This window comes from Macaca fascicularis, chromosome 10 (assembly GCF_037993035.2).
Source record: "Macaca fascicularis isolate 582-1 chromosome 10, T2T-MFA8v1.1".
Lineage (NCBI taxonomy): Eukaryota > Metazoa > Chordata > Mammalia > Primates > Cercopithecidae > Macaca > Macaca fascicularis.
The window spans coordinates 65799361-65812588 of NC_088384.1; the positions used below are offsets into that span (position 1 = coordinate 65799361).

The 13228-nt window shown below is 57.7% G+C and overlaps 1 protein-coding gene across 4 annotated transcripts; it reads left to right on the forward strand.

The window, feature by feature from the left end:
* The first annotated feature begins 1333 nt into the window (after window positions 1–1333).
* On the forward strand, window positions 1334–12850 carry NKX2-2 (NK2 homeobox 2). Of its 4 annotated transcripts, none has more exons than XM_015457737.4 (3): window positions 1334–1481; window positions 9948–10647; window positions 11574–12850. In XM_015457737.4, the coding sequence occupies exons 2-3, from the start codon at window positions 10389–10391 to the stop codon at window positions 12134–12136; spliced, it is 822 nt and encodes a 273-aa protein (XP_015313223.1). In that variant the 5' UTR covers window positions 1334–1481; window positions 9948–10388; the 3' UTR covers window positions 12137–12850. The 4 variants fall into 4 exon arrangements, with proteins under 4 accessions (XP_015313223.1, XP_073860735.1, XP_065378769.1 ...); XM_065522697.2 differs by lacking the exon at window positions 1334–1481 and adding an exon at window positions 2205–2350; XM_074004634.1 differs by lacking the exons at window positions 9948–10647; window positions 11574–12850 and adding an exon at window positions 4388–8489.
* Window positions 12851–13228: the final 378 nt, after the last annotated feature.

Consider the following 13228-nt stretch of genomic DNA (forward strand, 5'->3'; position numbering starts at 1 on the left):
CTGGCTCAGTGCTTATTAACCACAGAGAGAATTTGGTTCACTTCAAGAAATAGTAAAATAATGGCAATGGAGAGACAATGACTCTTAATGAATTCATGTGAGCAAAGTGCGAGGTGACCAGTTTGGGGACATGCAGTCCTGAGGCCGCCTTCTGAAGAAGGAAAGCAAAAAGATTATTTTCTATTAGGACAGAGTATTTACTTCCCTTTCCTGCAGCACCCAGGGCCACTGGATTCCATATTCGAGGCCAGGGCTGCCTCTCCCAGTGCTCTGGCTGCCCTTCAATTTAAATAAGGCAGGTGACATGCGACACTGGAGTTGACCACCGGCCGGAGGCAAGAATAATTTCAGGTGCTCCCTCAGCCAGGTGAACTGCTCCACTTCTCAAAATCCTTCCCTCAGGGCTCAGGAGACCCCACCCTCAAATCCCACCCACCCACAGAGTTGGGCATCTCTAGCTTTCAAACACTACTCTTGCTGTGTCAGACCTAGGTCCCATGAAACGTATCAACCTCCTGGAAAATAAAACAGCCTCCCAGGGGCCTGTAATAAAAGGAAGGCAAGAGCAGGGGAAACAGGAAAGCTAAGGAAATAAACCCCAGAGACTGCCTCTAATCCTGGACAGGTGGCATTTTGGCACAAGCGCACTGAAATCACTTTCCTCCCGGGCTGCCGGGGTGAATCCCTTTCCCGGGAAGACCGACACCCGTCAACCTGGAGAAGAGATCGTGCTGTGGGAGGAGCCTGGAGCCTGGGCGAGAGGTCTGTGACCTCCCGCAAAGTCGTGCTATCGGCCTTGGATCCGCGTATCTAGTGTAAACGCGGTTTCACACATAAATAACGTGCCACATCTGGCCCTTTGGTTTTATGGCGTCTTAGCGACGGAGCAATTTATAGATGGCGACCTTGTTAACCAGCAGTCCGGGCTTACCAGGAGCTGCGGAGTCCAAGACACTGTTGGGGACGGAGGAGGGGCGAGGGTCAGGAGAGACCTAGGGTCCTAGATCTCCAGCTCAGAGGGTCGCTGGAGGGAGGGAACCAACCGGCGCGTTTGGGGGAAGTGGGCCAAGGCAGGGGTGGAAGCCCTCTCCCCGCAAAGCCGACCATGTGGCAACTGAAAGAGCCATCGAAGCCCAAGTGTGTTTGCGCTCATACCCAATTTATTACCGCTGAACATATGGCCAATATTTTGACTCACGTCAGTCCGGCAAGGAAAACAAACAGAGCGCGCGCGACGCGGGGGAGCGGCCCCCTCCGCTGGGGCTGCGCTGTGGCCGCGGAGCCGGAGCTGGGAGGGTGGGGCCGCTGGGCCCGGAGCCTGGAGCCAGGAGCCAGGAGCCGGGAGGGGGAGCGCTCGCCGGCCGCGTCGAGCCGCCGCCCGAGCGCCCGCGACTCCGCAGCCGCCCGCGACTCGGAATAAAGAGCGGCCGCGACCTGCGCGCTAGCCCAGCAGAGGCTCCAGCGGCGCAGCCGCGCTCCAGGTGAGCCTCCAGCTCGCGCGCGTTTCCGGTGGACGCGGGATGGGGGTGGCGCAGGGCGCCCGGCGGAGCCCGAGACCCGCAGCCGAGCCCCGCGGTGGCGAGGGAGGAAGCCCGGCGTCGCCCTCGCTGCCAGGCGCGGACTGTCTGGTCCTCCTGCCGCAGCCACCCGGCGCGGGAACGCGCTCCGGGCACGGTCCCAGTGGCTTGCCAGCAGAAAGGGGTCTCGGTGCACCGCCGTCGCCGCCGAGCGGCGCCGGGGCTCGGGTTCACGGCGGACCCCGGTTACGCGCCCCTCGCTCTCCCGGGTCCTGACTCGGATCGGTCCCCAAGCTGCGTAGTACGGACGCAGCAGGTGGGCAAGTGCGGGACCTCCGAAGTTCTCCCCGACTTCGCGGATCGCGGAGGGAGTGGGGAGCACTGGAGGACGGGCAGGACCCCTCTGTAGCGCCTGCAGTCAGGAAAAGTTTTACCTGCTGCCGAGGCCAGGTGCTCCCGCCGCTGCGCACTTTTCAGTGCGGTCAGGGAAAGCAGTACTGTCCCAGGGGCTAGGAAAGTGCGGGGCTGGGGGTTGGAGGAGGAGGGAGGGGCGCGGTCCCCGCGGCGGTCCCCGCCTGCGGTCCCCTGAGCCCCGCCTGGTAGGGCGCGCGGTGGGGGAAGGGCGCAGAGAGAGGGGGGTCCGGGTAGGTGGAGGACTAGATAAAGACGCGCCTTGAAATGCGGCGGGGCTGTCGCCGCAGCTCCGGGAGTAGGAGGCGGAGCGGGCGCGCGGAGCGCCTGTCTAGCTCCCTCCCCATTGCCCGGGGCCGGTTGCGCTTCAGCTGGCGGGGCTGCGGTGAGGAAGGGGCGGCGGCTGCACACAAGTCCACCGGGTAAGTAGACCCTGTGCGTCGCGGGGGGCTCGGGATCGGGGATTGAGACAGAGGCAGAAGTCCCGAAGGTAATTTGGAGATGGCGCCCAGTGGAGACACGGGCTTCTCCTCAGCCGAAACTGGGACGTGAGGGGACGGTGGTGATGAGCAGGAGGGCAAGTGGCGGGAGTCGCAAACAGGAGGAGCCGGGGCTGAGGGCCCGCGCAGTGACTGAGGTCTCTGGAGAGAGCGACTGAAGCCTGGAGTTTGGGTGGCGAGTGTCGCCCGGGCCACGCCCGGCGCCGGACAGTTCTCATTTGTGTCAGTAGAGATCGCCAGAGGATCAGAAATGAACCTCGGTGGGGTCCTTGTCTCCGAGGGGCGCCCCCTCCGCCCCAACCTCCTCCCACAATACACACACACACATTACCAGGAGGCCCTTTGGAGCTCCTCTGGCGCCTCCTTGACTTTGGTGGCTCTTAGGGATGGAAAGGGGACGTTGCGTCTAGGGATAAGTTGTGGACCTCTACATTGGAGAGAGAGAGAGAGAGAGAGAGAGCCCGAGGAACCCCCTCTCTGTGCCGGAGGGCCCGAGGGTGCATTTCCCTGTCCTTCCCAGACCCAGCCCCTAGCTAGAGCTAAGAGCGTGCCTTCCCCGCGCCACCGACAACTACTTTTCACATCAGCCTGCCCGACCCAGCTTAAAGTGCTGAATGCTAACCGGTTAGGAGAGCCGCTTGTTTTCCAAAGTCTTGTGGTAATGATTTTGTCACGTGTTAAGAAGTAAATTCAGATAAGAGAGTGCTTTCAGCGCGTGTTTCCTGGAGAAACCCAAATCTCCCTTATTGAAATCGCCCTCATCCGGGGAAGGTCGGGCTTGGCTGAAAGAACGTTCCTGAAGGCAACACTGACGATGCGTAATCTCATTGTAACATATTTAATCATTAGAGCAGCGCGAACGAATAAAGCGAAGGGGTTCGCCCGGGGGGACGTGGTGTTTGGTTCCCCAATAAACCAGTGATAACGGATTGGCTGGGACAGGCTCATTTGGCCCGAGGGGGGCTTAAAGCTATGTTTTTAAAGAAAATATTGGAGGGAGGCCGGTTCCATTTTGTAGAGTGCCCGGAGCCACAGTTCTTGTTCAATTTAACATCCGTGAAAGTTAAACGGCTTTCTTCGTCTTTTATTTTATTGGATGCATTTTTAAAGATCTCATTAAAGTGCATTTATCAAAGTCCTAACATATGCCCGCAGGGTCTTATGCCCACACAATGAGACTGATTAATAGAAAGACAAATACTAATTTCTATTACTATTTACATCCTCGGGAGATACTTGCCCCTTTTGTGATGGGAAGGAGGCAGATAATTGGGAAAGTGATGTATATTTTGCCTTGAAAAAGAATAGAGAGAAGGGAGCTCACCTGGATGCCTTCCTCCTGCACCCACAATTAATCGAAGGGATCTCCGGGCTCTAGGTCCCAGGATCAGTTCTTCTCTCAGTGGCATCAATGGGGTTCCTGCCCCTCTGGAGGAAGGGGGTGGGGATTTCCCCTCAGACACAGAATCTGAACTCAGCCTCTGGGTCTAGAGAACTTATCTACCCAACTCCTTTTTAGTTGACTTGGGAAGATTGTCCATCTGGGAGGCATCCACTCATTCTTCCCTTCCTGGGGCAATTTAAAGAGTTAATATAATATGGATCAAAGGGGGAAAAAAAAACTCACCTTAGGCTTGAACCCAAAGCTGACTGAGATTTCCTTTCTTTTCACACTAATGCCCACTTTCTCTTCCACCTGTCCCAATGGCTGTGAGTCTCTCCTGCCAGAGATCTGCGGGGCATGGTCTGGCCTCTCCAAAGTTGCAGGCTCACACAGCTTAAGGCCTCCCCAACCCAGAGACTCCGCTCTGCCATCCCACAGACAGAAGGGAATTCCTATGACCCTGTTTCCTTCTCCGGGGGCAGAAGTTGAGGACAATTGGAGCTGGGACTGATTTTCATTTTCTGGTTAGGAAAAGTCCCAGCACAGGGTAATATTCCCCGATTTCTTTCATCCAGGACGTGAGAACTGACACCTCTGCTTCCTGCAGTCCCTGCTCCCACACTGGAAGGCAAAGCCAAAGTGGGGCTGTTTTGGAGATGCCATCCTTAAGGTGAACGTCTTTATCGCCACACTCAGGGACCAGATTGGGTGACATTTTCCTTCCCCATTGATTTCAAGTGCATGCCACGCTCTGAGTCTCCAACCCAAGATAAAATAAACCTTCCCCCTCCGACAAAACCTTTGTGTCCGCGCCGTTAATCCTTGCTGGAGCAGGAAGGTGCAACGCGCTTTGTTTCCGGAGTGAATGAAGACAAACGCTTGCACCTTGGCGCTAACCAGACAATAAACTAATCCACTTGAAGGTTGTTATCTGAGATGGGATGTGCGAGGGCCTGAAAGCTCAGCCACATACTGTACCAGGAAAGGAGTTTCTTTTCAACCCTTTTTCATTCCAAAAAAAAAAAAAAAGACGAAGAAATGAAATGAAGTCAAACAAATTAGTGTTTCCAAATAAAGGGAAAAGACCTTGTGTGTTTAATGATTGGAAGCGGTTTTGTGGGTGGGGAGTGTGAGGGGTGCTGCCTAGGGCTGCTGAAGCTTTGGGCTCCTCAAGGTCGCCCCCTCTTTAGAGCAGGCCCCAAGACCCCATCCCCCACCTCCGAAGACTTTTTCTGCCCTTAACTCCCCTGGAGGACAGGGGCCAGGTACCTGCACTGCAAGCTTTCACCACCGGCTTGAACAGGGAAGGATGCGAACAGAGCGCCGCCTCCCAAGAGGTGCCTAGAACAGAAATGCGGGGAGGGTCGAATGCCGTCCACGGAGCCCACTTCTTCCACAGGCAGAAGAAAGGCTCCCCTCCGTGGGGTGTGCAGAGGCCTCGCCTGCTCTCTCCTGTATCTTCCTTTCTTGTCTGGTTTGCTGTTGTTTAGAGCGCACCCCCCTCCCCAACAGGGGGCGTAAAGCTGAGGCATGGGAGGGCAGCAGTCGGGAACGCAGGGTGCCTCTGGGCGGCCCCCGTGCCCTGGAGCGCAGAAAAGGCGCTCGTGTTTGAGCTACCTGGGAAAGTAAACAGGTAAACACTGGGCCGACTTAGAGGGCCACTTGTCCTGGAGTGGGGCCACTTAGCCTGTGTACATTCGCCTCCCCTCCCGGGCCTCCGGCGATTGTTCAGCCTCCCCGCGCCTGCTCCAGACGCCTGAGCCCGAACTCAATTTGTTGCGGAACCCAGAGCAGCAGAGCGAGAGAGGCTTTCCTCTAGGGTCCAGGGGCACAGGTTCTCTTCCTCCCCTCTCTTGCCTTTCTCCCGGGCCTAGGACTCCCAATGCATCCGTTCTCAATCTAGGAAGAATGAATAGAGTTAGAGATGTGTACGGAACCTGGAGCCCCAATGCAGATAATAAAGATGGAGTTGGAGGATCCAGTTTTTCAGGTGACCCCAGCAGGGGTGTGCGGTGTTCGGGACGCTAAGGAGACGCCAAGCAAATCTCCTCCGGCCCGGGGCAAGCTGGGTTCAGAACTTCCAGCACCCGCCTCAACTTCCTCCCCAAGCACGCAGCAGAACGAGGCATCTTGCAGAGTACCTACCAGGTCTCCAGACCACGGCAGCTGAGCCCAAAGCTCAAACCCAAACTTGACGGATTGGAGGACATTGAACTCGCTTGGGTGCAAGATGGTACCTGGAAAGAATTTACTAAAGAATGCAGAGTGGGGGAGACGAGAGGTCATCCAAGTGGAGCTGAAACTGGTGCAGGCAGACGCTGACAGGGTGGGGGTGGTGGGCCGTTACTGAAGAACTCTTCGGAGGGTGAAGCGAGTGGGGCAGGGCCTCTCAGCCTTAGGAGTGTGCGGGATCGCAGGGAACCGAAGCTCCCGGGCTCTAAAAGGCCGAGCTGTGGTACTCGCGGGGAAGCCTCTTGGGGAGTCCTCAGGATGCAATCACCTGTTTAACTGGGGCAGAAAAGGTGCTTTTGGCCCCTGGCCCCTAGGCCCTTTGGGCTCAAGCCGGGCCCAAGAAATTGAGGAGACATTGGACTGCGTTCTGGGTACCGGACTTGCCCTGGCCGCCAGCTGGGTCTGCGCAGGCCTCCCGGCGTCCACAGGCCGCTCCTGGGGGACTTGCATTTTATGATCTTCCACTAACAAGCCCAGTTTCTCCCCTCCAATTACGGGCCTCCCAGCGGTCTCCCTGCGCCTTTTCAATTGCAAATGTTAACGCTCTGGAAACGGACGCTGGAACCACACGGGCGAAAAAGTGATGGGGAAATGGAGTCTCGAGGTCCCGGGAGAGGCTGAGTGCTGTGGACCCGGCAGCACCGATCGCGGAGGAGGCAAGGCCGAAGCTCTCTCCAGTTCTCTCCCTCCCTGCCCAACTGCCCCAGGCCAGGGGAAAGAAAAACTGGAAGAGTCGCTGGGGTGAGAGTGTAGGAGGGGCCGGCGGCCTGCAAGGGCAGGGGAAGAGGGCGTCTCCGGTGCTCCGGCAAGAGGACACCTCAAGCTGAGACCCAGAAGGATTCGGCTGGTCATTGAGGCTAAGGGGCAAGCGCAAGGGCAAACCCGGCCTTTGAGAACTGGGCTGAGGGCCTCCTTCTCTAGGCGCCTATGGCGGCACCCCTTCCCCATGATTAATTCCAGGAGCCAGGGTTCCCCTAGGAAAGCAATCCTCTCTCAGGTGCTCTGGGGACCTTGCAGGCTCCCACGGGTGAGGGGAGGAGACTTGATCAGTAGCAGCGGTGCTGATTTAGATCCTGGGAAGAAAGGCCCACTATGCTGGGGCAGGGGGAGAGAAGTTGGGAACTACATGCAACTTCAGCGAGGTGGCTCCCAGCTGAAGAAATGAACACGCTTTGGGAGGCCTCTGCGGGCACTCCCCCGCCTAAGATGGCTCTGGGGATATGCGAGAAACGACACTTGCTGCCAAAGACCCCTTTGCCACCCGACCCAAGAATTTGCCTGGCCCAACCAGGCCCTATTCTGGGCCCCCATCCTGGTGGCTGCCCTGGTCCCCAAGAGAGCCTCCACCCCCTTAGGACTGAGGAATAAGAGGAGGAACAAAAGGAGGGTCTTTGCTGCAACGCTTGGGATGAGAAACTTTTTTTCTCACCAGTTATTTATTTAGCAACTGAGTAACAATAGCAGTGGCAGGCCCACCCCCGCCCCTGGATCCAAACTCGGCGCTTCCCGACTCCTGGAGAACCAACTTCCCTCCTCCGACGGGGCAGAGCGACGAGCTCCCACGTGAAAGGGGCGGGTGGGAAGGCCTGAGAAAGACAGAGATGGAAAGCGAGAAAAAAAAAAAAAAAAAAAAAAAGGCACGAAAAGTAATAGGTTCGAGGAACACGCATCAGTTTCTAATTCTTCCAGGAGAAAAAAAGGGGGTAAGGAGGGGGAGAAAGGAGAAAAGAAAAAGTAGGAGGAGAAAGAGGAATCGGGGAGCGTCGACATGAAGGGGTTTCCTTAATATTGTGGACGGATTCAGAAATGAATGAAGAGATAGTCCATTGAAAAGGGTTGAATGCCATGACAACTAGGAACAACCTTAGATTTATTCCAAACAGTTAGGACACATTGAAAGAGAGCGTCAATCATGTATTATTTCGCCACTGAAATAAATGCAAAAACCGAGCTGGGACAAAGGCTTCCAACGGGAGCGGGACATTTGTCTACATTTCGCTCATTGTCCGCAGCTTAGCAATCGGTTTGTATTTGTGTTTGCCCGGGTCCGACCACCCAGGACGTGCCGACGAGGGGCTCGCTCTAACCTGGGCCATTGTCACCCACGTCACATACTGGGGACGAGGCAGCGAGGGCTGCAGAAAGCCGCCGAGCGGCTAAGGGAGAGGTGCCCTCACCCGGCGCTGGCAACCCGGGGGCAGCCGGGGCGCTGCGGCGGCTGCGGCAGCTGCGCCCAAGGAGGACTCGGCGCCCGCGCGCTCAGCTCGACCCGAGCCCAGGCAGTCCAGGTTGTGGGAAGACTAGACCTGGACCCCGCAGGGGCGGCCTTCTGTGCTCCTCCCCGCCCCCAGACAAAGCTCCTTCCTGACACTCGTCTGGGGCGAACGAGCATCAGGTAGCCATTCTACCTCCCCGCACCCCCCCCAAAAAAATTTTTAACCTTGAGTGCGGCGTGGTCTTTTCCAACCCCAGCGCCGAGGAGGAGGTGCAAGTCCCGGGAAAGTTCAGTTCCCAGAGCGGAGAGTGGTTGGAAACTTCACACTAACCTGACTTAACCTGGAAACGTGGAGCGCGTACTCCGAACGCGCCCAGGGCATCCAAAAGGAGACCACATTAAAGAACTCGCGTGGGAGAAGAAAACGGGGGAGAAAACGCAGCATCGTCGGGCCACCCAGCAACCCCCCCTCCCCCGCAGCTTTCTGGGTCCTCACCCAGGCTGGAGACACAACCCCCACCCCCACCTCCGCAATCCCGCCCAGCCGCCTTCCCGCTGCTCCACCTCTAGCCGGAGGCTGGAGAGGGAGGGGACCGGAGAGGGAGGGATAATAGAGGGCAGGAAAGAGCAGGGCCGTCTGCCCTTTCCTCCACCCGGGGAAAGAGGCCCGCAGAGCCCAGAGGCAGCGGGGCCAGGGTCCGACCCCAGCCGAAGTTAGAGCTCCTCACTCTTACCCCGCCCTCCCCGGGACCGCCCGCAAAGCAGAAAGTGAACTGCGCGTCCTCCTTGGCCGCAAAGAGGTGGAGGCGGGGGGTTAGGGGTGGGAGGTAGGGGGAGGCGGAGTGAAGGAAATAAATGAGTCTTTAGCAAATAAAGGGCGGCTGGAAGGGGGCGGGTCGCTTGATGGTGGCTCTGGCCCGCCCGGAGCGGAGCTCTCTCCTGGGTTTCGGGCTCTCTCGCGGTTAACTGGAATCAATTACTTGCCTTGTCATTTCTAGCACTCATCCTTAAGCCTCAACCAAAATATTGACCTAGGAGGCTTACAGAAGTTGGGCTCTTGCCATTTGAACCGGATCTTGTTTAGGGAACCACCAGCGATGGAAAGGAGAGATTTCCGCAGCTCGGCCTTCGCCCCCTCCCCCTTTTCCAAAGGAGCCACAAATCGCCAATTTTCCGGCTTGCTGGGGGTGGGTGCGCGGGGGCGGGGAGGTAGGAACCGGTGAATGTTAAAGAGGATTTTTCCCTCCTCCTGGTTTCTGTTTTGTTTTCTCTCCTCCTCCTCCCCACCCCCACCTTTTTTAAGATTCAATTTGTTAAAACGGCCCTTTCAAGTGTGTGGACTCGCGAGCGACGCGGTGGCCCTTTGTATGTAAATACTGGGTTTAAAAAAAAAAAAAAAAAAGGCTCGCCCCGTCTTTGCAATTAATTGACACGTTACACCTCTCATCTTGCTCTAGAGGGCCGTTGGCTGGGAGCGCGGAGCTCCCCAAAACCCACAATTTCACATCTGCAAATACTGTCTTCATCCACTTGACTCCCAAGACCCGCCCACACGTGGCCAACCTTTGCGTTTTTAATGTCTCTTCCCCCTTTTTTCCACCCTTCTCCCGCTCCCTCTCTCCTTCCCCCTCCCTCCCTCTTTCTTTCCCTCCCTCCCTCTCTTTCTCCCCCTCTCCCCCCCTCCCCAGGTTCGTGAGTGGAGCCCAGCCTTATATGGACTGATCGCTCGGGCAATGGCCCATTTTTTCCTCGCCACCAGCCGCCACCGCGCGCCGAGCGGCCGCCTGAGCCCAAGCTGACGCCGCCTTGGCACCCCTCCTGGAGTTACAAACTAAGGCCGGGGCCCGCGGCGCTCGGCGCGCAGGCCGCCCGGCTCCCTGCGTCCATTTCCGAGTGCTTTCAAAGAAGACAGAGGCACTGGGTTGGGCTTCATTTTTTCCCTCCCCATCCCCAGTTTCTTTCTCTTTTTAAAAATAATAATTATCCCAATAATTAAAGCCAATTCCCCCCTCCCCTCCCCCAGTCCCTCCCCCCAGCTCCCCCCTCCCCCGCCCGCCGGGGCTGGGGAGCGCCACGAATTGACCAAGTGAAGCTACAACTTTGCGACATAAATTTTGGGGTCTGGAACCATGTCGCTGACCAACACAAAGACGGGGTTTTCGGTCAAGGACATCTTAGACCTGCCGGACACCAACGATGAGGAGGGCTCTGTGGCCGAAGGGCCGGAGGAAGAGAACGAGGGGCCCGAGCCAGCCAAGAGGGCCGGGCCGCTGGGGCAGGGCGCCCTGGACGCGGTGCAGAGCCTGCCCCTGAAGAACCCCTTCTACGACAGCAGCGACAACCCGTACACGCGCTGGCTGGCCAGCACCGAGGGCCTCCAGTACTCCCGTAAGTAGCAAAACTTGGCTGCCGAGGCCGTGGTCCCCTCCATTCCTGCGGCCGCAGCCTGGGCTGGACGCTGGGAGTGAAAAGGGAAGGAGCCATGTAAGCCCAGATCCCCTCACCCGGATTCCTAGAAAGATTTTAAACACTTGTATAGGATGTCCTCTGCCCTCCTCTTCAAGCCCCCTTAGTTCCGGGAAAGAACTTGGTCTCCAAAATTTATTTTCAACGCGAGAAATTAAGGAGAAAGAGGGAGAAGGGCTATACCTCCCAGGGGCTGGTATGTGATGTCAACCGGGACTGATGGCTCCAGCCGCAGCCCCCGGACTCCGGCCGCTGGGAGGGACTGGCCTGGCGCCCTGGAGGTAGTCAGCGAGCCTCGTCCGGGTACGGGTGGAGGGTGGGGAGGCTTTGGGTGGCCCGGGTATAAATAGCTCACCCTGCCCCCTGCGCGATCATAGAGGACGCTTTGTGCGGTGCAGGGGGTGTCTAGAAGGCCCGAAAGCAGAAACGAAAGCCCCCAAAAACCTGCCTTAAATGACCAAGCCGATCAATGCTGGGATTGTGGGGGTTTTCTTTTAAAAATCTGCCCACGTCTCTCCGGAGAGGAAACCGCTTAAGGGGGCCGGAGCCCTTAACCCGCGATGATCTTCAGTGCGCCACTCCCCCCAAAATTCTTACCCACGCTATGTGAGCCCCTTGAAACGCGAGCCCCTAGGCCCCACTCCTGCGAATTTTCCTGTTTACCCTGGGAGGCCTCGACGTCCTCGTGAGGCGTAGAGCAAGGCAGGGGTCACGGCAAAGGCAGCGGGGCTGGGCTGCCAGGCGCGGAGGTCCAGGGTCGCACGAAGGATTCAGGGTGCTCGGAGTCTGGTGCAGGCTGCGCGCGGCCTCCAGACGCCTGACGCGCTTCTCTCTCCCCCTCCCCCCAGTGCACGGTCTGGCGGCAGGCGCGCCCCCTCAGGACTCAAGCTCCAAGTCCCCGGAGCCCTCGGCCGACGAGTCACCGGACAATGACAAGGAGACCCCGGGCGGCGGGGGGGACGCTGGCAAGAAGCGGAAGCGGCGGGTGCTTTTCTCCAAGGCGCAGACCTACGAGCTGGAGCGGCGCTTTCGGCAGCAGCGGTACCTGTCGGCGCCGGAGCGCGAGCACCTGGCCAGCCTCATTCGCCTCACGCCCACGCAGGTCAAGATCTGGTTCCAGAACCACCGCTACAAGATGAAGCGCGCCCGGGCCGAGAAAGGTATGGAGGTGACGCCCCTGCCCTCGCCGCGCCGGGTGGCTGTGCCCGTCTTGGTCAGGGACGGCAAACCGTGCCACGCGCTCAAAGCCCAGGACCTGGCAGCCGCCACCTTCCAGGCGGGCATTCCCTTTTCGGCCTACAGCGCGCAGTCGCTGCAGCACATGCAGTACAACGCCCAGTACAGCTCGGCCAGCACCCCCCAGTACCCGACAGCACACCCCCTGGTCCAGGCCCAGCAGTGGACTTGGTGAGCGCCGCCCCAACGAGACTCGCGGCCCCAGGCCCAGGCCCCACCCTGGCGGCGGTGGCGGCGAGGAGGCCTCGGTCCTTATGGTGGTTATTACTATTATTATAATTATTATTATGGAGTCGAGTTGACTCTCGGCTCCATTAGGGAGGCATCGGGAGGTTGCCTGCGTCTCCTTGGAGTGGCAGATTCCATCCACCCAGTTCTGCCCATGCCTCTCCTTCTGAACCTTTGGAGAGGGCCGAACTCTACGCCGTGTTTACAGAATGTTTGCGCAGCTTCGCTTCTTTGCCTCTCCCCGGGGGGACCAAACCGTCCCAGCGTTAATGTCGTCACTTGAAAAAGAGAAAACGACCGACTCCCCACCCCTGCTTTCGTGAATTTTGTAAAATATGTTTGTGTGAGTAGCGACATTGTCAGCCGTCTTCTAAAGCAAGTGGAGAACACTTTAAAAATATAGAGAATTTCTTCCTTTTTTAAAAAAATAAGAAAATGCTAAATATTTATGGCCATGTAAACGTTCTGACAACTGGTGGCAGATTTCGCTTTTCGTTGTAAATATCGGTGGTGATTGTTGCCAAAATGACCTTCAGGATGGGCCTGTTTCCCTTCTGGGTCCAACTCCTTTCTTTGTGGTTTGTTTGGTTTTGGTTACGTTTGCGTTTTCCCCTGCTTTCTTCCTTTCTCTTTTTATTTTATTGTGCAAACATTTCTCAAATATGGAAAAGAAAACCCTGTAGGCAGGGAGCCCCCTGCCCTGTCCTCCGGGCCTTGAGCCCTGAACTAGGAGCTCAGCTATTCGGCGCGGTTCCCCAAGAGCGCCGGGCGCAGAAAGCTTTCGATTTTTTAAATAAGAATTTTAATAAAAATCCTGTGTTTAAAAAAGAAAAAAAGAAAAAAGCCCTGCCCTCCCATTTGTCTGACTTTGTCGCCCTGCGCCGGGCCGGAGGCCTGGGGCTGGGAACCAGGCCTGGCCGCCCGCGGGGCTCCCACGGGCGGTTCCTCTCGGGTGGGGAGGCCGGGGCACAGGGGCCCTGGGGCGGGCGGGGCTCCCGGTGCAGACCCCTCCGACCACAGGCTGCACCCGGCGCCTAGG